Below are 24374 nucleotides of genomic sequence, written 5' to 3'. Positions count from 1 at the left end.
CCTCACTGACAGTTTCTGATGCTTTAATTTTCTCCCTTGCCTGGGTCATAATATCCTGTTTCTCTGTACGATTAGTAATCTTGTGCTAAAACCTAGATATTTGATTTTTTAATGTTAACACTGGAATTGAGACTTGAGGCATCTGTTCCTGAAGCTAGTGTCCAAATATGCATGACAGAGCTTATTGTGAATATAAGAAAAAAGAAAAGAAAACCTTTCTCAGTCTTTGAAGATTGATCTATGCAAGTGCTCACCTTCAGGCCTTATCCATACAAGTTTAGAGACGATCAAGGCTGCTCTGACCTTTTATGCACATGCAGTTTGTCGTGGGCATACACATATGACCCTGGGAATTCCCCCTTTTATACAGATATGAATGGCCCCTCTTCCCTAGGAAGAAATTTCCTCAAGGATCCCTAGGTACTGCACTGTATATCCTACAGTCAGCAATCCCTTGTCCCAAGAAGCTACTTTACTACTACTCTCCCACAGTGTTCTGGAAGAGAACTCAATGAGCTGCCTTCTACAATAAGGGTTACTTCTGGGGCTGCAAGTCCCTCAGGTGGCCACCAGACAAACTGGGCCAAGCACACACGTTCCCATTATTGCACAGGCGTTACTCTACTCTTTCCAGAACTGGGACCAGGACTGTGGACTAGGAACATGGGCCAGCTTTAGGCTAAACCAGTGAGGGTGAGGGATGGGAAAGACAGGGCACCACAAGATCCTACCACTTTTAAGTAGCCTTTTCCTATATTCCATGTTTGCCCTGTTTCTGACATAACTATTTTCTGGAGTTTAGAAAAAGATATTGCTCTCAGTTCTTGCTGATTGTTCAAAGATTCTGTGGAGGAGTAGAGTCCTGAAGCATTCCACTCTGTCATCTTGTTCAGGATGGGGCCTCAACTTTGGCCCTCTGAGGAAAAGACACCTCTATGCTTTGCCTGAACTTTCCAGTTTAAAAGCACACATGGGGTGCATGGGTGGTTCAATGCTAGAATGCTCACCTTCTGTCATGGTTAGGGACACGTGTCAACTTGGCCAAGTTGTGGTACCTGTTCATCTGATTGGGCAAGCGCTGGCCTGTCTGTTGCAATGAGGACATTTCATAGGATTAGGTCATGAGCACGTCAGCTGCATCCACAGCTGATTCCATTTGTAATCAGCCAAAGGGAAGTGTCTTCTACAATTAGTGATGCTAAATCTAATCATGGGAAGCCTTTTAAGGAGGACTTAGAGGAGACAGGTTCCATTCCTGCTTTGGCTGGTGAGCCTCTCCTGTGGAGTTCATCCAGGCCATCCATCGGAGTCGTAGGCTTCGCAGCCTGCCCTGTGGATTTTGGACTCTGAGTTCCTGCGGTCACGTGAGACACTTTTATAAATTTTATATTTGCAAGTGTTCCCTGTTGATTCTGTTTCTCTAGAGAACCCTAACTAATACACCTTCCATGCAGGAGACCCTGGCTGGATTCCTGGACCATGCACCACCTCCCCCAAAAAAGCACACATGATGCTGTTTACATAGATATATAGATATTTAGATACAGAAACATAAACCTGGGGCTATAGCACCAAAGAAGACTTACAATGGGATTATAAACAAAATTTAGGCCATAAAAATGAGGAGAATAAGATACATCATAGAAAGTATGAATCTGCAATTCATTACCTTAAGGATCACCTCTTTTTCTGCAATCTGGATAGTCACAGAAGCTTGAGAGACATGGTTTTCAGTCATCTTCTCTACTCTTAAAATTTCTTTAGGAAGTGCAGAGCTTCTTGAATCCTGGAGTTCAAAGCGCTGTAACATTATTTAAAAAATCATGTAAGTTACTTTTCTTTTAAGTATTAATAATGGGGATCTGGAGAAAGAAGATTATACCATAATTAGAAATGAAACAAGCTCTATATTATAAAATTAGAGATAGAAAATTAAGATTTTTTTTGTTTGTTTCTACTAATACCATTTGATTTAAACCAACTACCAAAGGTGATAGGAAAATAGTCCCTAAAATTAACTAAATGAAACTGAAATGGAGGGCGGGCCATGGTGGCTCAGTGGCAGAGTTCTTGCCTGCCATGCCAGAGATCAGGGTGCCTGCCCTTGTTAAAAAAAAAAAAAAAATGAAATGGAACCACTGAATTTCTAACCTGGTAGAAATTTGCAGCCTACATTTCTGGATAATCAACAATTTCATTTTCCTAGAAAGGGATGGTGAGACTTTTGAAAGCATGCTAAAGGAAAACAAGGCCTATGTCAGTTGATTTCTTAAAGCTAAACGAGATTCATATATGTTGCCTGAAATTCAAGAAAACAGAACTTCCTGAAAACCATTCTTCTGCTTATCTCTGTGGTTAGCCTCACTGATGAAAATAAATTCTGTCAATCAATCTTCCTCAGTATGTGGCCCAGTGTTGCCTACAGTGTAGGAGTCTCAATATTTGTTACACTGGATTTAAAAGGCCAAGACCACTGATTTTTCTCTTGATGTGGGCCAATTATAAATGTTCTAATAGTGACTACACTCCTTATAACAGCCAGTTAAAGAAAAAATACATATTTGTAAGTATGTGATAAATGGGAATACTCATTGAAAATTAATTAAATTCCACGCCCTTCTAATAATATTATGTTCAATGTTAAAAGATGAATTCAGTTTTAGTACTACATAAGCAGGAATGCTTCCCCTCCCCAAAATCCTACAATAATTTCAAACATAACCCCTGCAGTAAAAAAGCTGAACCTCAATAAAAGAACAGACTATCACTTCTTCAACAGAATGATGTAATTTAAAAAGCAAACAGATCTCTGTAAGGAAAAGGGTCTTTGACCCTAACATTCCAAAATGTAAAGCCCAGTTCAAGTCTTTAATTTGGTGTCATAAGTGCTCAAGGCAAATCTCTTACTCCTTTCCCCAAAATGGGGAAAAAAAAAAAAACTGTCTATTATGCTACCATTAAAAATACATGTTTTTAATTTTATACAATTTAAATATGTAAATCCCCATGGAATGTGGTAGGAACTGCTTCCATGTAGTAGACAAATAACAATTATTGACACCTTAATTTTGCACGAAAGAATGCCACATAATTTCAGGGAGGTTCAAGAGGAAAGAAGTAAGGGCTTAGCAATGTAATTAGGCCCATTAAATTCTAGCAAACTTAATATATGAGCTTAAAGGTATATTTTTTGCCCAAGCAATAGTAACATTAGTCTAAATAGATAGGGGATTAGTGTCAGAGCACTGATTTCAGAACTGAAACCTAGTTATATCCAGATAAGTTAAGTCCATATAACTATTTAAAGCTGAAAATAATAGGCTAGAATATGGTAAACAACTAGTAGGCTAGAAAATGTTAAAATATTCAAGTTGCAAAATGGATTATTATTTGTTAGCATAGGAAATTTAGCATTTCTGATAATCATAAAGTCCATTCAGGAGTAAAACAAACATAGTTCTTTCAGGTCACAGTCAAGCAAGAAGCAGAAAATCTGAGTTTAATTACCTTACTGTTTCATATAAATGTTTCATACGACTTCTTGAATTTCAGTTCAACAAACAGCACTAAATTTTATTTTGATACATTTTCTCTAGGATTACATTATTTGAAGTTTATCATTAAATAAAAGGAATATAAATCACATTGTTATTGGTCTGTCAGGCCTCCAAATTGACCCACCCCATTTCCAATCCTGTCCCACCAAACTATACATTTTCTTTATACCTTTTTCTAGGTTGTTGAGCATTAGAAGAGAAATTCTTAACACAATTTTGACTAGTTACTGAACAAATATGTGGCCCAAGTCTCTGCTGGGCTCTTTTCCCAAAGGCCCTCTGCAATTAATGCAAACCATTACTTCTCCCCTTAGAAGTCAATTTGAGCGCATCCACTCTACTCTCAGCAGATAGTCTAGTTGCCTCATTTACCCAGAACAGAGAAAACAAAAATAAGGGTGGGGGGGTGGGGAGTGGAATGGATTTTAGATTGTATATATTACCACACCTAAAAACTCAGCCATCGACTTGTATATCAAAAGTGTAAACAGTGTGCTAAAATTAATAACACAATTATAATTATATTGTTTCTCTGTAACGAAGGCACCACACTAATGCAAAATATTAATAGGGGCAACTGTGTGTGTGGCGGGGGTGGTGTGTGGGAACTACGTATCTCCTACATGATGTTTCTGTAAACCTATAACTGTTCTGATAAAAAAAATAAATATCAATAGATAAATAAATAATAAATTCCTATACAAAAGAAAAAATATATGTATTCATTTGGTTCACTCAATCACCAGAACCTAGAATCATAAATGGGACATAGTCAATGTCAATAAGGGTTTGTTAAATGAACAAATAAAATTTCCTTCATTTTCAAAATCATCTATATTTTCAGCATTCCTTACTTCTTTTTCCTACGCCATTGGTAGAAAAGACTTTAAATATAAGTGGATGCAAAGCCATTAGCAGCCCACCAACTCCATCATTCCAGAACCAGGGTAAAAAATATGTCCTTCCATCATTCCAAACCAAATACAACGTTGCTCTAGAAATGTCCTTTCCCACCTCCCCCAGATCATATTTCCGTAATTATTTTCCATGTACTCCACAGGTTTTGTACCTTCTCCCTATAAAGATATCTATCTCCCCTATTCCATGAGACAAATAAACAAACAAAAAGGTATTTTTTGATCCTACATTGTACTCAAGAAGCCCACCACATATGCCTTTGTTTACTGTCAAACTTATTTTACAAATAATAGACAATCACTTCTTTAGCATCCTCATCTCCTATTTTACAATTCAGTCCACTGGTTTTGGGATTACATTCTCACAACTCTACTAGCACTACTCTTGATAAATTTACAATAATATCCTATTTGCCAAATTAACTAGTTTTCCTCTATTTCACTGTCCCATCCTTCTCTGTCTGTTTTGCAGGTTCTTCCTCATCTTCCTGACGAGGACATACTAGGTCCTCTAGGAGGAGACCTTTTCCACTTTATATCTACATTCACTTTTTCCCCACTTTTTAAAAATTAGAGCAGTTGGTTTACAGAAAAATCATGCATAAAATATGTTTCCAAATACCAAACCCCACCTCCATACACACACACAGTTTTCCCTATTAGTAACATTTTGCATTAGTGTAATAACTTTGTAACAATTGATGAAACTATTATTATATTAACTATAGACCACAGTTTACATTAGGAGTCACTCTTTCTGTTGTACAGTTCTATGGGTTGTTTTAAAATTACTATTCTGATAACACATATACAACCTAAAATTTCCCAATTTATCCATTTTCAAATATAGAATTTGGTGGTGTTAATTACATTCACAATACTGTATTACCAACACCATCATCCATCACCAAAATTTTTCCATCACCACAAAAATAAGCTTCATACCAATTAAGCATTAACTCCCCTGCCTCTGATAGCCTGTATTATAATCTATTATTCAATGAGCTTGCTTATTCTAATTATTTCATATAAATGAGATCATATAATATTTGCTCTTTGGTGTCTAGCTTATTTTACTCGAAAAGATGTCTCCAATAGACATGTTGTCACACATATCAGAACCTCATTCCTTTAAAAAAATATATTTTTATTGACAACATGTCTTCCATGTTGTCACACGTATCAGAACCTCATTCCTTTAAAAAATATATTTTTATTGACAAATCTTCACACACATACAGTCCATACATGGTGTACAATCAGTGGTTCACAATATCATCACACAGTTGTGTACTCATCACCATGATCAAGAATTTCATTCCTTTTTATGGTTGAATAATATTCCACTGCACATATATACATTTTGTTTATCCTTTCACCTGTTGATGGATATTTGGGTTGCTTCTACCTCTTGACAAATGTGAATAATGCTATGAACACGGGTGTGCAAATATCTGTTCAAGCCTCTGGTTTCAATTCTTTGGGTATGTATTGAGAAGCATGATTACCAGATCATGTGATAATTCTATACCTTTCTGAGGAACCATTAAACTGTTTTACACAGTAGCTGCATTATTTTACATTCCCACCAGAAATGAAAGTGTTCCTACTTTTCCACATATTCTCCAACACTTACTTTCCACCTCTTTTTTAAAGTAGCGATTCAAGTGGGTGTGAAATAGTTTTGTGGTTTTGATTTGCATTTCCCTAATAACTAATGATGCTGAGAGTTTTTCAGGGACTTATTGACCATTATACATCTATAGAGAAACGTGTTTACATTTGGACAGCTAATATGCATCTCAAATTAAACATGTCCAACACTCAGGTCTTGATCTTTCCTTCATATTATCTATCTCCAACTTCATCTTATAGTTGCTCAGTACAAGAAGCTTGGAGTCATCCTTAACTCCACTTTGTCTCACACTCTGCATCCAATCCATAAGCACATCCTACTGATTCTACCTTCAATGATAACTTAAATCAAACTACTTCTTACCAACCTCACATCTGGTCCAAGCACTATAATCGCTCTCAAACAGATTACTATGACAGTCTCCTAAACGGTTTTTTTTCTGTTTTCATCTTAACCTTCATTGTATATTTAGTACTCAAAACCATGATATTTCCTGGATCATGTACTACTCACCATCCCTGCCCCCAGCCAAAAATAAGAAACATAATGAGCTTCATAAAATGTAAAGTCACAGTTAAGATACTCCTCTGCTCAAAATCTTCTAATGGCTTTCCATCTCATTCAGACTGAAAGCAGCAGTCTACAGAGCCCTACATGATCAGACCTTCTTTATCTTCTAACCTTGTCTCCACCTCACCCCTCCTTAACTCATTCTGCCTCCATCACACTGTCCTTTGCTGTTTCTAGGATACCCCAGGTTTGCTCCTGTCTCAGGGTTTTTATATCGTCAATTCTCTCAATATGAAATGCTTCCTCCCCACAGGACTCACTCTTCCTCCTTCAGACATTTATTCAAGGATCATCTCAGTTAGGGCATCACTTCCTCAACTGACATAAGATATATTTTAATATTCAACTTTATTCATTCTTGGTTGATCGATTGGTTGGTTGGTTGGCCTTCACTTAAAAATAAGCTCCATGATGATAAAGACTTCTGACCATTTTGCTTATTGCAGTATCTTCAGCACAACAAACTGGCTAGATGAATGGAACAAATAATTTTTTGACAGATCTTCATTCAATAAGACTTCCCTGCAAGCATCTGAAACTGTTGCTATTACTTTCTTCTTAAAACAGTGTATTTCAATCTCCCATAGTAATTTTGTTCTCCTATTTCTCTGTCTGGTCTTCCATTAATTTGAAGATTCTTTCCATACTGCCAAATCTTTAAATGTTGGTGCTTCCTGGACTCAGTCTTAAGGCAGTTTTTCATTTCACTATATATGCTCATCCATTCCCATGAATTCCACTAATACCACACATTAATGATTCCCAAGTATTTATCTTTAACATTAAAATAACTCAAGATTCATATCCATATTTTCAAGTCTGCTAGACAAACCCACCTTGGAACCTCAAACTCAAAAAGCATCCACTATGCTTAATTATTTAACCTCCCCCTCAAATGTGGTCCTTCTCGCCACTTTTTCATACTAATGAATGACATCTCTAGCTACTTAGCTGTCCAAACTAAGATTCATGGGCATTATGGGCTTCAATTTTCTCTCACAATCCTGTATTTTATCAGTTGACAAAGTCTATCATTCCATGTCTGAAATACTTCTTGTGTCCATTTAATACTTATTTTCACTGTCCTACTTCAGGTCCTTATTGCTTATGACCAGATCTATTCTTCATTATAGTATACTGTCACGTAATCATTACATTAAAATAGTTATTTATTTCATATCTGATGCTCCAGACTTTAAATTCTTCAGGAGCAGAGAGTAGATCACATTTCTTTCTGCATCCCCAGATTTCTGTAGCCATATCATTTGCCAAACAACAAATGCTCAATTAATGCTCACTAAACCGAAAACACTACATACAAGGTCCCTCCAAGTTTCTCAGCAAAAACTATAGTTCAGATTATATTATCAATGGATAAGTGGTAGCACAAGCTTTTCCAAATCCCCAACGGAATTTATCAACTTAACTACCGTTATGATGGACTGCTACCCAAGTAGAACAGAAAGCCAAGATAGAGAAACTAGAAGCTTGAATGGACTTGTTATTAAACTGTGACAAAATATTCAATTTTCAAAGAATAGCCGATTCAGAATGACAGTATCTTCCTTAAGACATTCTTAAATAAAAGTTAGAAGTGATTTTATAACTATAGAAACATGTCTTTAGTGGACGAGCATTACATGATGAACACCATTTGGGGAATAAGAGTCATCGAAGTTGTTTTTATAATGTGTTAAGAAAAGAAGAAAAATTTTCTGAACTTTAACTGATTGTATTTTCAGTGAGTAATACTTTTTCCTTAAAAATAAATACTAATTGATTATGCTAAAAGTTAAATGGATATCTAATTCAAATGCAACTATTCATTAATTTTGTTTTTGTTTTTTTGCATGGGCAGGCTCCGGGAAACGATGCTTTTAGTATGCATTAATTTTTATAACAATCTACATCAGAAAACAATTGTCATTTATCAAGGAAGAGTTTTTATAGGTAAATATATACTTTCTTGACCTGCTATTACAATAAATAGATAGTTCTATAATTTAACAATTTTTCCAAATTCAGAAATATCCCCTTAATTTTCACTTCTCTAATTTAGAATTATTTGAGGAGATGTAATATTTTGTTCATCTATGAACAGTCACTTGAGATAATTCTAGTGGGAAGAAACTGAAAAACGAAGAATAACACAGACCACATAGACTGCTCCTGAACAGTCTACAAAGAATTATATTAGCAGACTGTTTCCTTCTTAAGGAGAGAGATTTAATAATCTAATCTGGTTGTATGTATCCATGTGTAATGATCTGACTAAAAGAAAACACTTCATTAGGATCAGACAGTCTTCCACTTAACTATATCTGCTAAGAAGTTAGAAAAAAGAAATACAGTCCATTAACTATACACACACAAACACACACACACATATATAAAGTCTGTTTACTTAATTAAGGCAAGAGAAGATAATGACACTTTTTCCTTCTTTTAGCTAAGCAATATTAATACTTTTCTCCATTAAAAAAAATAAATTCTATTTTTCAATAAATTAAAAATAATTTCTGTTAGTTATATGCATCTTCAATACTCTACTTAATTATGAAAGTCAAAATGAAGGGCAAATAAAATCTAGTAACACTAGTTACTTTCTTTAGAAAATTCAACTCTAAAGGTATCCAGTAACTAATAAATTATAACTACATAATTTGCATAATTAGTTTTGAAATTAGAGCCCAGAAACACATCAATCAGTGGTTTCTTTGGAAAAAGAAAGACCTTTGTTTGTAACTGACAATGATTAGAGAATTTCTTATCTCAGCTATGTCACAAAAATACTTTATGGTGCTTCATTTTATCACAACTTACCATGACAATTCCTTCCTCCCTGAGTATCTTCCCCTGTTCCTAAATGTGCTGAGGGACAATGAGGAACCTCATGTGGACAACCAGCCTTTTATCTTAAATACCAGGTACTCTACTTCAACAGCAATTCCAATTTAGGTCAGATGTTGATTAAATCAAAGATAAGTTTCAGTTTTATTTCTTTCAGCACCTAGAACAAACCTTAATGTAAACTACATAGTCAGAAGATGGTAGTTTCCTGACTCCTTGAGCCTATGACTTAGTTTACCCCTTTTCAAATAGTTCTTAACTACTCTCTTAATATTCTCTCTCCCTCTCCATGTCTCTCCTTCCCTTTCCTCCATTTCTCCCCACCCTTTCCTCCCCCTTTCTCTCCCCCTATTCCCCCCACAAATATATCAGAATTCCTTCTTCTCTTCCATCAGTGGCTTTTATTCACTGTCCCCAGACCTACTTCTGTTCTCTGCTGTGTGTCTCTTCTAATTTTCTTTGTCTCTTCATTGTTCATTATTTTCCTTTGCCTCTTTCTGCTTTTCTTTTAGATTTGGTCCCTAACTATACTTTTCAGCATCTATGAGAAAGGGCTTTTCATTTATTTTTATTATCACCATCATCATTACAACCACAAGTCAATGAAAATACTGTTTCTTTGGGTTCTTTGCCTAGTTGACCTGAAAAAAATAAATCCCATGGAAGTAACTAGAATCCAGTGGTCTACACTTTCAAATTCTTTTCACTATTATTAAATGTATACATGGTTTTTCTGTCCTCCCAAAGAGCTTATGTAGATATGGGGGCAAGAGAGAAACAAATGACTTTACATAAGTTTGAGGCTGTCATATATTGTCATTCAGAAAATGAAGGTACTATACATAGAGCCATAACAACTTAGTGTTCACATTGTATCTATTCCTTAGAAATGTGCACCTTAAGCCAAAGGCAAAACCATATAAGAAAAATAAAAACTATCTTTCATAAAAAGGAATTAATTTGGGTGAGTCAATAAATCTCTGCCAAGAGTTAGCACTTTTAAATACATAGTTATAAGATTCCACATAGTACAACTGGCCCCTTAGAAACACCCCTGTTAACTATGTAATGAGGAAATTATGTCATGCATATTTTAAAAGAAAACCATAGCCCATGTATTATAAACAATTATGACAAAAATGAGAACTTCTTTAGTTTAAATGCTACCATTACAGTGATTTTCATAGTTTTAACATAAAATGCTCGCTTTCAAGTTAATAATTTAAGTTGTAGGCAGATACAATTTAACTTAGTGGTATACTGGCTACTCACTTGACAAAAAAATTTATTTTGAAATATTCCAAACTTACAGGAAAAGATGTAAGACATAGTTGAACAAAGAATGCTCATTTCACCTTCCCTCAGATTCCCCAAATGTTAACATTTTGATTATAGCACATTTGTTTATTCTCTTCCACTCATACATACACACACACACACACACACACACACACACACACACACACACACACGCATCCTCATTAGTCTTTCTCTGAACCATTTAAGAGCAAACTGCAGCTATGACACTAAACATTCCAGCATGTATTTCCCCAAAACATGAACTCAGGCCAACATAGCCACCACATAAGCCCCCAATTCAGGAAATCAACATTGATACAATGCTACCAATACGCAGACCCTATTCAAGTTTTACCAACTCTGCCAACAATGTCACTTTCTCATATCTGGTCCAGGAAATATGTCACATTTAGCTGTTATAGCTCTTCAGTCTCCTTCAACCTAAACTTCAGTTTTTCCCTGTCTTTCATGGCCTTGACAGTTTTAAAGAATATAGGACTTTTATTCTCTAGATTGTGCCTCGATCTACATCTATACAACATTTCTTCATGTCCAGACTCACACCATTAATTCCGACTGAAATTCCTCTGAGATGAAGCCAAGCTCTTCTTAGCGCAACACTGAGGCGGCACATATGTCTACCTGTCCTGCCACCTGACCAAGCTGGTGTTTACTGTAAAAAATATAATTTTCCTGTTTTGTAATCAATTGAATATTTTGTGGGGAGATATTCTGAGACTATTTTTTTCATAGCACCTCCACTCACCAGTCTTAATTTCCTTTGAAGACTCCTACCTAAATCAGCCACAACTCTGATGGTTGCCAAGTGGTGATTTTTCTATTTCTATAACCCCTTCTACATTTATTAGTAGTCATTCTACACTAAGAAAGAATATTTCCTTATCCTCTATGTATTTATTTACTCCCTTGAATCAGCGTGGATTCATGGTTACCTATTTTATTCAATGGGTTAAATTCAATTACTGTCATCATGTATTTCGATGCTCAAACTATCCCAGATTTTGTACAGTGGGAGCCACTTCAAGCTGGTTCCTCTGTCATTTTAATATGTCAATATCATTTACTGAACATTTCCTTACTTTCTGGCACAATAAGATGTCCTAGGCTCATCTTGTAATTTTCCTGCCTCAAACCTTGAAATCAGCTGTTCCTCCAAGGAGTCATGATCCTTTTAGGGCCACATAGTATTTAGAAACCAATATCCAGGCACATGTTATAATCATTGTTATTGTTTTTGTCCCTCTCAGGGGACAAAGCTAGAAAACATAAACACACAATCTTTATCTATCTATTTATATATATTGAAAAAACTGCATTCCATATCAATACCTCCAATTATAATCCAATACCTTGGGGTTCTTTCTTGCCTTTTCCCAATCCACATTTATAAATCCCTTCTCCAACAGTGAAGCATGTAGCTTTTGTTATCCTTAATATATTCACCTATTTACTAAATTTGTTTCAATGTAACCAATTTCCCATCCACACAGCCACCTCTCTGCTCAGTCCTCCATTCCTTCTTCCTCATCACTGGCATAACAATTCCACCATGACTGGAAAAGAAGAGAAGGAAAGGCAAGGGAAGAAAGAAAGAAGGGAGGGTAACTGTGGAGGAGACAGGTAAGAGAAATGGGAAGATGGGAAGAAAAGAGAAATTGGAAAGGAAAGGGAAGATGAGAAGCAAATACTCACTTTTAAAACATCCTCCACAGCCATCTTCCCTTCATGTCCTAGTAAAATAGTATATGGGTAAAGCCACTGGATTGTATGTTTGATTGACATCATAGGAAAGAAATCCTGTTTAGGAGCAAAAATATTTAGAGATGAGAAAATATATGTAAAAAAAAAAATCATAGAAAATTTACCTGAAATGTACGTATAACATTAAAATTGCCAATATAGAATAAATAAGTTTCTTAAATTTTCCAGAAGTATACAAAAAAACAAATGTTCACTATTTCCACTTTTCTGTCTGATCCACACACTTTCCCTGGGTAAACTTCCAACTCATCTTTCAGCTTCCATCTATGTGCTAATAGCTCCGATGTCTCTATCTCTAGTCCTGACTTGTTTCTTGAGCTCCATATTTGAACCCCCAGATACCCATATAGGAATGGCCCACAGATACCCCCCATTTGATATGTCTGAAATGAACACATTTCTCTACCCTACTCTCCCAAAGCACTTTCTCTTCTTCCTTTATTCCTAATCTAAATTGATCTCATCTACTTCACCTAGCCTCACAATTACAGATAGAAAATATTCTTTATCCTCAAGTCCTCCCCCTCGAACCAAAATGCTCTCTCAAGCCTGTTCACCCCACTTTAAAGACGGAGACAATGAGGAAAATTTCAATACGGGGCTGTTTATTAGATGATACTATAGAATGACTATGAATATTCTGAGGGTGGGATAATGGAGTTCTGGTTAGGTAGAAGAGAGTCCTAATTCTTAGGCACTGAATACTAAAACATATGTAAGGGTAATGACTACAACTTATTTTCGAATCATTCAGGGCAGAATAATGTATAGAGAAAGAAAGCAAATATGGTAATACATTAACAATTGGTAATTATAGGTAAAAGGATTATGGGTGTTTGTTTTATTATTTTTCAACTTTTTTTTTTTGAGAATTTTCAAAGTAAAAAGTTCTGAGCAATAACAAAAGTAACAACAAAAAAACTAAAGACTCCTATAATGAAAAATAAAAGGAGAAATGGTGTTCTGGCTGTTTAGGGCAACCTAAGTAATCACTAGGAAACCTGAATCATTGACTCATAGGAAACATGAAATAAAAGCAACAAAAATTTAAATATAAAAGTATTTTATCCCAGATAGTATCCTCACTGCCTCAGATCAGACTCTTCTTAGGAGTCTCTGAATGACAGTTACATCAGCCTCCTAATTGCTCTTCATGCATCCATGCTCTCCCCTATGCTGCTCACTGCCAATAGAGGTATCTTCTTTAAACAAAACTCTGATCACCTCACATTCTACCTCTTAATGTCTAATGGCCCACTCCTGCCACATTACAAAATCCAGACAACTTCATTTACCATGTGAAACGCTTTACAAAAGATCTAACCTATCTCTTCTTCATATACACTGTTCCCCAACACACACTTGGCTCCAGGCACACAAGCTTTTTTTTTCAAATGTAATTTTACTGAGATATATTTGTACACCATACAATCCATCCAAAGTATACATTCAATGATACACAGTATCAACACATGGTTGTGTTTTCATCACCATGATCAAACTTAGAACATCTGCATTACTCCAAAGAAAGAAATGAAAACCATAAACATCCTATCCCACCCCCTACTTATAGACCCCTAGTATTGCATTTTACCCAATTTAAAGACTTCAAATAAAGGTAAGTTAACTAAGACAGTGCAGTAGTGTCAGAGATAGATATATAGGTCATTGAAACAGAATAAACACCCAGAAGAAAGTAGATCCATATAAACACAGGCAATTGACTTTTTTTTTTTTTTTTTTTTTTTTTTTTTGCTATATAGCTATGCAATCATTATCAAAGATCAGGGCTATTGAATTACAGCTCAACAATGTCCAGTACTTCCTTCTAGCTATTCTAATACACTAGAAACCAACGAGAAATATCTATATAATAAATCAGTAGTCATAATCATTAGTTAAATCAGAATTTCTTCCTTACACATCCTCCCTCAATTTAATCATTTTTTCAATCTTCATTTTCACTTCTTTTTGCTGGAAAGGGGTGTTGACCTTATGGGGTAGAGGTATGAAACTGGTTAATGTTCCTGGAGAGACTAATACCTCTGGGTTTCAGGACTTATCTGGCATAGGAACAATCTGGAGGCCTTAAGTTTCTAAAAAAATAAACTTAATAGGTTACACATCTATAGAGACTGAGATAGAGCCCAGGGTATTCATTAGGGTTTTCAGGAATACTGTTGGTAGGGGCTTGGCATACTGTGGCAATATGCAATATCTGGCTGAAACTTGCCTAAGATTAACTTCCAGAATGACCTCTCAACTCTATTTGAAATCTCTTACCCACTGAAACTTAATTTTGTTCCATTTCTTTTGGTCAAGAAGGCTTTCCAAATCCCACAACGCCAGAGCCAGGATCATCCCTGGAAGTCATGTACCACGTAGAGGGGAGGGCAATGAGTTTACTTACAGAGTTGGGCATTGAGAGAGAGGCCACATCTGAGTAACAAAAGAGGTTCTCTGGAAGTGACTCTTAGGTAAAATTATAGGGAGGCTTAATGTGATGGCTGGGTTTATGTGACAGCCTGGCCAGGTGATTGTGCCGTTCTCTGGTCAAGTAAGTACTGGCTGGATATTTCATGGACTTAGATCATCAGTTCATTGATTACATCTATGGCTGATTACATCCACGATCACTTAAGGGGAGTACCTTCCACAACGAGAGATATTTAATTCGATCAGTTAAAGGGTTTTAAGGGAGAGATGATGAATTCAACAGTCAAAACAGAGAATTTTCATCTCTATTTCAGCCAGCCGGCCTGTCCTGGAGAACCTCCTATGTTACAGAAATAAGTTTTATAAGAGCAAACCTCAAGATCAGGGCTTGACCTATTAACTCGGGAGTCTCTAATGTAAGAATAAGTATCAGGGATTTCTCAGGTGGGGAAGTTTAATAGTTCCATTTTCTCCAGCCCCTCAAGGGACTTTGCCAATACTTTTTAATTATCTGCCCAACACATTCTGGAATGTTTCAAAGTATTTCATTAAGCTATACAGAATTACAAGATCTCAAGCTGGGTCAGGCTCTATGCTGACACTATTTTAACGTGCAGATTTTAGACATAATTTTGGAAGTAATATGCAAAGAAGATACTTTTATTTTCATTTCCTTGGTGTTAAATGTTAAATGAGCTAATTCTGAAATCTATTTTTTTTTATAGCCTAAAATTTATGAATGCTTTTCCCTGGTCTTCTGCAACTAGAACTAACTAGATTTTGATGCCTAAGAATTTCCTAAGAACAGCTTTTGTAATAGGGTAGTGTGTTAAGTTACATATGGGTATACATTTAAAATTTTGCTTTTATTTTGAATATTTCCAAAGAACATCTGCAGGATATTATATCATATTGTATTGTGAAGCCACTGTAGCAACAATAGTTTCCAGATGACCTCAGGAAACTGTACAAATGGACAAGAATGTTTACAGATCATCCACACAATGACCATAACAGTGTTTGGATGAATGAATTTAAGCAGTAGACAAGTTTTATTAGCTTTATTTAGAAACCGGTTTACAGGGTATGTCTAAACCCAGTTTCCCCCTAGTTTTTCCTTATTTAAAATGATAAAATTTTGATTATGTGCCAATTATGTGAACATTTTTGACATTACCAATTATATGTCTATACTTAAGCTTTTACCATTTAATGTTTTTTAAAATGATGTGAAGACCACCTTTATAGATGGCCAAAGAGAGTGGTAGTTCATCAATTGAGTTCTTAATATCTGTTTTCTTATTTTAAATGTACCAACAGAGGTGTTTTACTATAGTACTTTTAATGTCTTCTAGTATGCAAGTGTGGTAATTTTAATCTGTGATTTTATATGCCAACTAAATAAAATTTACTGGTTATTAAGCTGTGAAATATTATCAGTCCTTCTCTAACTTTTGTAGTTATCCTTCCTACTTCACTGAAATTCATAATCATATTTTATTTTTCTGCACAATACCTGATCAAATAAGCCCAAATGAAATATATGTTACATGTAATAAAATTGAGCTTCTGGATAATATCTAATGCATTATTAAGAAAGATTGTTTTTAGATACTTAAAGCATTTTTGTTCACATAAAAATCATCAATGCAAATGTTTGAAAGATAACTACATTTTTAAACACTGGGTACAATGTCATATCTACGGTTTCATCTTTGCATTTCTACAGTGTTTTTAGAAATTAATTATGTAACTTATTTTTATTTTGATGTTACTGTATGAACATGCATAATAAATACTGATTTCTTAAAAAATAATAATAATTAAAATGTAAAAAAAAGATCTCATTCCCAATTCTAGGCTCCTTGTGTTTAGGTTGTTTAAATGAACTGGCCAGACAGGTTAAGTTAGATTGTGTGCTATCAAAAATTCAGATTTCAGACAAAATAAACATCTCTTCCTTTGGTCTCACAGAGAAGCTGAAGTTTTAAAATGTAGACAATGTCATCCTTTACACTGTATTCTGATTTACCTTAGTACTAACCAGACTCATTTCATTCATATCTCTAATTCAAGCCTAATCACTTGTTCAGCACCGTTAACAGTTGCTGTATTGAGTAGTACTGACTTTCAGAGTAATATTGTCTGCAAAACACTAACTCTGAGCTTCAGTTGTCACACAGGTACCCAAAAATCCAGGAAACTATCAAATTATACCCAAAAAGCACAACATCTCGATTTTAGAAATAACAGTTAAAACTCAGGAATAGATGTAACCTATAAAAGCTTACAATCTAGGAATCTTTACAATGACCCTTACTGAACATTCCATATTCCTTAATCATAGATTGCCCAATCTCTGCCCACTTTCTATCCCCTAATAACCTATGCTCTCCAATTCTATACTCAGTTTGTTCATTATAGTTACTTTATATCAGTGAAACCATACAATATTCGTTCTTTTGTTTCTGGCTTATTTTACTCAACATAATGATCCTCAAGGATCATTCATTCACCTGGTTGCATGCCACACAACTTCATTCCTTTCTGTTGCTCCTCAAAATTCCATTGTATGTATATACCACAGTTCATCCTTCCATCAGTCGATGTACCCTTAGGCCTCCCCCATCCATTGCAAATTATGACTAATGCCACCATGAAAACGCCATAAACAACAGTGCAAATGTCTATTCCTGTCACTGCTTTCAGGTATATACCTAATATCAGGGTTGCAGAATCATACTGCAAACCTATATTGGCATCCTGTGGAACTACCACACTGCCCTTCAGAAGCTGCACCATTCTAATTTACTACCAACAGTTAGCAGGTATATCTCCCTCACCACATGTTCTCCAGCACTTGTACCTTTTTGTTAATTTTTTAAACATTTTTATTCACACACCATACAATTCATCCTGAGTGTACAATTAACAGCTCCCAGTATATTTACAGTTATGCATTCACCACCACAATCTATATGTGAACATTTCCATTTCTTCCACATATAAAGACAAAGAGGTTAAGAAAAAAAAGAGAGAGAAACAACAACAAAAATCCCATACCGTTCCCTTATATCCCCATCTTACTGATATTTAACTTTGGTATATTTCCTTTGTTACAATTAATGAAAGATCACTTCAATGTTACTGTGAAGCATAGACCCTAGATTGCATTAATTGTTTTATTTCCACATGCCACCCATTTTTAACACTTTGCTATGGTGACATTCATTGGTTCTCCTTCATGAAAAACTTTCTTATATTTATGCATTTAATCACCATCATTGTCTATTCTACGTTTCACTAAATTTTCCAGTCCCAGTTATTAATCCCTCATCTTTGCTTCCCCTTTCAACTATACTTTCACTCATCTTTATTCATTATACTTATAATATTACACTACCATCTTACAGTATTATGCTATCCATTTTTGAAACTTTATAACCAATTCTGTTGGACATTTTGTGCTTTTCAGCATCAAATGCACAATCTCTACCCTCTTTCTTCTCTTGATAACCTGTTTCTCAACTTTAAACTCCCAGAGTTTGCTCATTGTAGTTAGCTCCTATTAGTGAGACCATACAGTATCTGTCCTTTTATGGCTAATTTCGCTCAACATGTCCTCAAGGTTCAACTACATTCTTGCATGCATCATGCTTTATTCCATCTTACAGCTCCATATTATTCCATCATATGTATGTGCCACAGTTTATCTGTCTGTTGATGGATATTTGGTTTTTTCCCATTTCTTGGCAATAGTGAATGATGGTGCTATAAACATTAGCGTGCAAATGTCCATTTGTGTCTGTGCTTTCAATTCTTCCAAGTACATGCCTAGTAGTGGGATTACTGGATCTTATGGCAATTCTATACTTAGCTTCCTGAGGGATCCCCAAACTGCTTTCCAGAGCAGCCACACCATTGTACATTCTCAATAACAGCAAATAAGTGTACCTATTTCTCCACATCATCACCAGCACTTGTAGTTTTCTGAGTTTTTTTTAATAATGGCCATTCTAATAGATGTGAGATGCTATCTCATTGCTTTTTATTTCAATATGATCACAACCATTTTTATTTTATTTATTTCTATTTTTTAAACACTTTTTATTGTGACATACAGAAAAGTAATAAATTTCAAAGCTCAGTTTAACAAGTAGTTATTAAAAAATTTCAAAATATGGTATGGGTTACAGTTCTACAATATCAGGTGTTTTCTTCTAGCTGCTCTAATACACTAGAGACAAACAACAAGTATCAGTATAGGGATAGTAGTCACAATCACTGATCACAACCATTTTTAAAATGCATAGAAAACATTGGCAAGGAGCTATCTCAGGCTATGGCAGAGTGAAGAGGCTCAGTGAGCAACTATACAGCTGAACAAATTGACAAGAAAAGACATCAACAAACTGAGAAGTATTAACACATGAAAACCTATGGAATTTGAGGCATTCTTACCTGGGGCTGTTTCCATTCCCTTCATTTCAATCAGTGCAATAGTTCTTCCAGAACAGAATAGGTTGTGAGGACCAGCACAGTCAGAGAAGGTTAATGTGGTTTGGAGCAGTAGCTGAAGGACCCTGGCTCAGCAGCGTTATTGATTGATATGGTGATTTTGGTGAAAGGCAACCAACATACTTGAAATAACAGTCCCAGAAGAACAGAAGTCATTGTAGTTTTGATTTGCATTTCCCTAACAGCTAGTGAAGTTAAGCATCTTTTCATATGCTTTTGGGCCATTTATATTTCCTCTTTTGCCCATTTTTTAATTGGTTGTTGTCTTTTTGTTGTTGAACTATAGTACTCTTCATATATTCTGGATATTAAACTCTTATCCAATAGGTGGTTTCTGAATAGTCTCCCATTGCATAGGCTGCCTTTTTACTTTTCAAACATAGTCCTTTGATATGCAAAAGTATTCACTTTTGAGGAGATCTCATTTATCTATTTCTTCTTTCATTGCTTGCACTTAGGGTGTAAAGTGTAGGTAACACCTCCTACCACAAAGATCTTTAAGATATTTCCCTACATTTTCTTCTAAAAGTTTTATGGTCTTAGTTCTAATGTCTAGGTCTTTGATCCATTTTTTACTTAATTTTTGTATAAGGTGTGAGATAGGAGTCCTGTTTCATTTTTTTGGATATGGACATCCAGTTTACCAAGCACTATTTGTTGAAGAGACTACTCTTTCCAGTTGAGTTGACTTGACTGTCTTATCAAAAATCAATTGTCCACAGATAAGAGGTCCACTTCTGAACGTTCAACTCTATTCTACTGGGCAGTACATCTAACTTCATGCTGTAGTTTTGTAATATGCTTTAAAGTCAGGTCAGGTGAGCCCTCCCAATTCCATTTTCCTTCTCAAGATATTTTTAGCTATTCGGGGCATCCTGCCCTTCCAAATAAATTGATTATTTGTTTTTCAATATCTCCAGGCATATAATTTGTTAATCTCTAAACATACCAGGCCCTCTTGAGATACTACATCATTGTGTATGCTGTTCCCTCTACCTGGAAAGTCTCTCCATCATTCTATACACTATGTCATGCTCTTTATGAAATGGTGCTGTACAATATTTGTACTCCATCAAATCCTCTCAGATATGTTTTTTAGCCCTTTCTGTGTACACCCAGCTTTGCCTTTCAATAGCCAGGTCCTGCAAGACTACCCCCACAAGATTACCCTCAGATTCCTGGAGTCCGCTGTATTCACAGGCCAGAAGAACCTGTCAATCTGTGCTCCTAGGATGCCATTAACCATTGACTGATGGGTGTGTGAGAGCCCCAACTCCCCTGCCTTCAGCTGGGACAACTCTGAGGCAAACGTACATAGCAGCTTACTCTGTGTGATCACAGAGCTTTACCTCTGAGGAACTGTTACCTGATAGTGCACATCTACCTCCCCCCATACCAAAGCTGCACTCTTTCAAGGGCTCAGAACATGTCCTTGGCTTCTGTACAGTTTTCTGTATTGCACAACAAATTAATCTCAGGCCCTGCAATCTTTATAGAAGAATATGACAAAGCAAATCGAAGTGATTAATCACCAATAATAAAATTGCAAATATTCTTTGTCACATTTGAGTATACCTGTCATTAATTTATTTCATACATACCAGGATTTGAACTGCAGCTGGCAAGCTATCTAAAGGAAAGTCTGGAAGTCCAAGAGTAGAAGATTCTTGGGAACAGAGAGTTGTGGCAAAGGACAAAAGCTGAGAAACTCTAGGGGGAAAAAATGATATTAAATGTTTATTCAACCAGTTTTAAAATATAAAATGTGTAAATCTGCCTAACTATAAAATAACTGGGACAATTTTAGTAATCTAAATAGATTAAAACTATTATTAAATTCTTAAGACACAATGGCTCAATATCATAACATCCCATTTAAAATTGAGAAACTGATTAGATACACAGGTATATTTTCTAAATCCAATCCCAAATTTGAGTTTTTTTCATACTCTGGCTGCTATGGATTGAACTGTATGCACCAAAAACATATGTCCAAGTCCTAACCCTAGCACCTATGAATGCAACCCTATTTGGAAACAGGATCTTTGAAGAAAGGCTTGTTAAAATGAGGCTAAACTGGATTAGGGTGAGTCCTAATCCAACATGACTGGTCCTTGTGAAAATGGGCAAATTAGCCACAGACAGACACAGAGGAGAATACCACATGATGACTGAGGCATGATTATTAGCCACCAGCAGAAGCCAGGAGAGAATATGGAATAGATTGTTCCCTACAGACTTCAAAGGAAGCATGGCCCTGCCAACACTTTGATTTTGGATTTCTAACCTTCAGAAGTGAGACAATACATTTCTGTTGCGTTAAGTCAACCAGTTTCTGGTACTTTATTACAGAGGCCTCAGAAAACTACGACACTGGCCCAATCTATTGTCAGTCTCATTTCCCAAATCCCTCAATCCCAAACCTAAATTCTAGCCACTGGGAGCTTTCTATAAATTCAGGAACAAGCTATACACTCTAATGTCCCATGATTTTAAAAAAAAAAAAATTCTTAGAATGCCTTGATTTTATTTTCTATCTGGCAAAATCCAATATTCTTTTATCTCAAATATCAATGCCTTTGTGCAGCCCTTACAAAGTTTCAACCAGTAATAGCCCCAATATATTGAAACTATGGCATTTACTACACTGTCTTAAATTAAGGTATTAACATATCTTTCAACTCTATGTTGGCATTAATTTTATTACCAGCACTTCACACACTGCCTAAAACTGAAAAAGTCCTCAAAAAATAGGTGAATTAATGAAAGAATAGGCAAAACAAATTTGATGTAAGTGTTCATATATTTATAACAAAACTGAAATACTTACTTCTCAGCAGAAACATTGGCTCCAATTGAATATAACAGGTTAAGTTGGTCCTAAAATAACACAGAAATATTTTAAATCAATAAATAAGGAACACAGATTAAACGCAAATATGTTATAAACCCAATCAAACTTTTTAGTTAAGCAGATACTAAGCTATTATTAGCAAAAATTTAGTTTTTAAGAGAAAAGCCTTTGTTAATTTTTCAGACTAATAGTGCCAAAATAATTTTTATTCCTAGTTCCAGAGACTTCTTCACCCTGTTTCCTTTACTTTTCCATTAGCTACTGAGGGGACATTTAAAAATACAATAAAATTTATTTCCTAGTAACTGAATTTCTTTTTTATAAATAGAAAATGTGCTTAAAAGAGTAAATTATCCTTACTCACGCTTACCTTGAAGGGTAGATAATAAATATCTCTGGCTTGAAACCGAGAACGGAGAGGAGGGTCTAATGGATTCCCAGAGTACCTAGGTACCGGCAAACCCAAGGCAATCACTCGGAAATTTTCACTAACACGGACAATCTTCCAAGCGTCCAATTCTGTTTTAGTGTGATCCTAAAAAGCAAGAGAGCAAAGACCACAATATAAATGATACAGATGACAACTATGAGAGTTGACAGATTAAGGAATGTAGGTCCTTACTGCTAGTAAACTGTACTGAAGAACTCTCTCCAAACCACACTTCAAGAAAGGGAATAAACACAATTAGGAATTAATAATAATGACCAAACTCCTGGGGTTAAAATCAGAGTATAAATATAACTTATGTACAATTAACTGAACACCATAAGTACATGGAACTTTGAGTAGGACATGAGATTTTGTTGGTTTGTCCAGAGTGATGCCCCAATAAATCCCAGAGTGATTTGAACAGTGAATAAAAAAGTATTTGCAAAGTCCCTTTCCGGGAATGGTGAGAACGGGGGAAAATTCAACTTCCCCAACTTGAACTCTTGATATGCTCACAAGCAGTGTGGTCAACCAAAGTTATAGGCTGAGCCCCCAGTCTTGGGGTTTGTTCATATGAAACTTAACCCCACAAAGGATAGGTCAAGCTTACTTAAAATTAGGGACATGACTCCCAGGGGTGTGGACCTTCCTGACAATGTGGGACAGAAATCCTAGAATGAGCTGAGACTCAGCATCAAGGGATTGAGAAAATCCCTAGAATGAGCTGAGACTCAGCATCAAGGGATTGAGAAAACCTTCTCAACCAAAAGGGGGAAGAGTGAAATGAGACAAAGTGTCAATGGCTGAGAGATTCCAAACAGAGTCTAGAGGTTATCCTGGAGGTTATTCTTACACATTAAGTAGATATGACCTTGTTAGTAAAGATGTAATGGAGAGGCTGGAGGGAACTGCCTGAAAATGTAGGGCTGTGTTCCAGTAGCTATGTTTCTTGAAGATGATTGTATAATGATATAGCTTTCACAATGTGACAGTGTGATTGTGAAAACCTTGTGTCTAACACTCCTTTTATCTACCTTGTCAACAGAAGAGTAGAACATATGGAATAAAAATAAATATTAGGGGGAACAAATGTTAAAATAAATTTAGTAGATTGAAATGCTAGTGATCAATGAAAGGGAAGGGTAAGGGGTATGGTATGTACAAATTTTTTTTCTGTTTTTGTTTTATTTCTTTTTCTGAATAGATGCAAATGTTCCAAGAAATGATCATGATGATGAAATGCAACTATGTGATGATATTGTGAATTACTGATTATATATGTAGAACAGAATGATCAAAATAGGAATGTTTGCATTTGTTAGGTGTTTTTTGGTATTTAAAAAAATAAAATTAAAAAAAAAAAAAAGAAATCAGAGTATAGGTTGCCAGGAGATAGAATGAGTGTACAGAATAGGGAGTTGATACTTAATTTTTATAGAATTTTTAATGAGGTTGATGTACATGTTTGGAAATGATAGAGGTGATGATAGCACATTACTATAAGTGAAATTAATAGGACTGAATT

At 35.5% G+C, this 24374-nt stretch overlaps 1 protein-coding gene across 2 annotated transcripts in view; it reads right to left on the bottom strand.

Moving 5' to 3' along the window:
* Positions 1–24374, bottom strand: part of VWA8 (von Willebrand factor A domain containing 8) — a 631595-nt gene that overhangs the window by 442996 nt on the left and 164225 nt on the right. For both annotated transcript variants that reach the window (XM_077158362.1, XM_077158361.1), the window contains exons 6-10: positions 22790–22954; positions 22396–22445; positions 21167–21275; positions 12543–12647; positions 1670–1801 (exon numbers count right to left, since the gene is read on the bottom strand). In XM_077158362.1, the coding sequence (XP_077014477.1) occupies positions 1670–1801; positions 12543–12647; positions 21167–21275; positions 22396–22445; positions 22790–22954 (561 nt within the window). The remainder of the gene's footprint in view (positions 1–1669; positions 1802–12542; positions 12648–21166; positions 21276–22395; positions 22446–22789; positions 22955–24374) is intronic.

This window comes from Tamandua tetradactyla, chromosome 4, assembly GCF_023851605.1.
Source record: "Tamandua tetradactyla isolate mTamTet1 chromosome 4, mTamTet1.pri, whole genome shotgun sequence".
Taxonomy (NCBI): domain Eukaryota; kingdom Metazoa; phylum Chordata; class Mammalia; order Pilosa; family Myrmecophagidae; genus Tamandua; species Tamandua tetradactyla.
The sequence above is the reverse complement of the archived record's forward strand: the minus strand, read 5'-3'. Positions and strand labels throughout refer to the sequence as shown.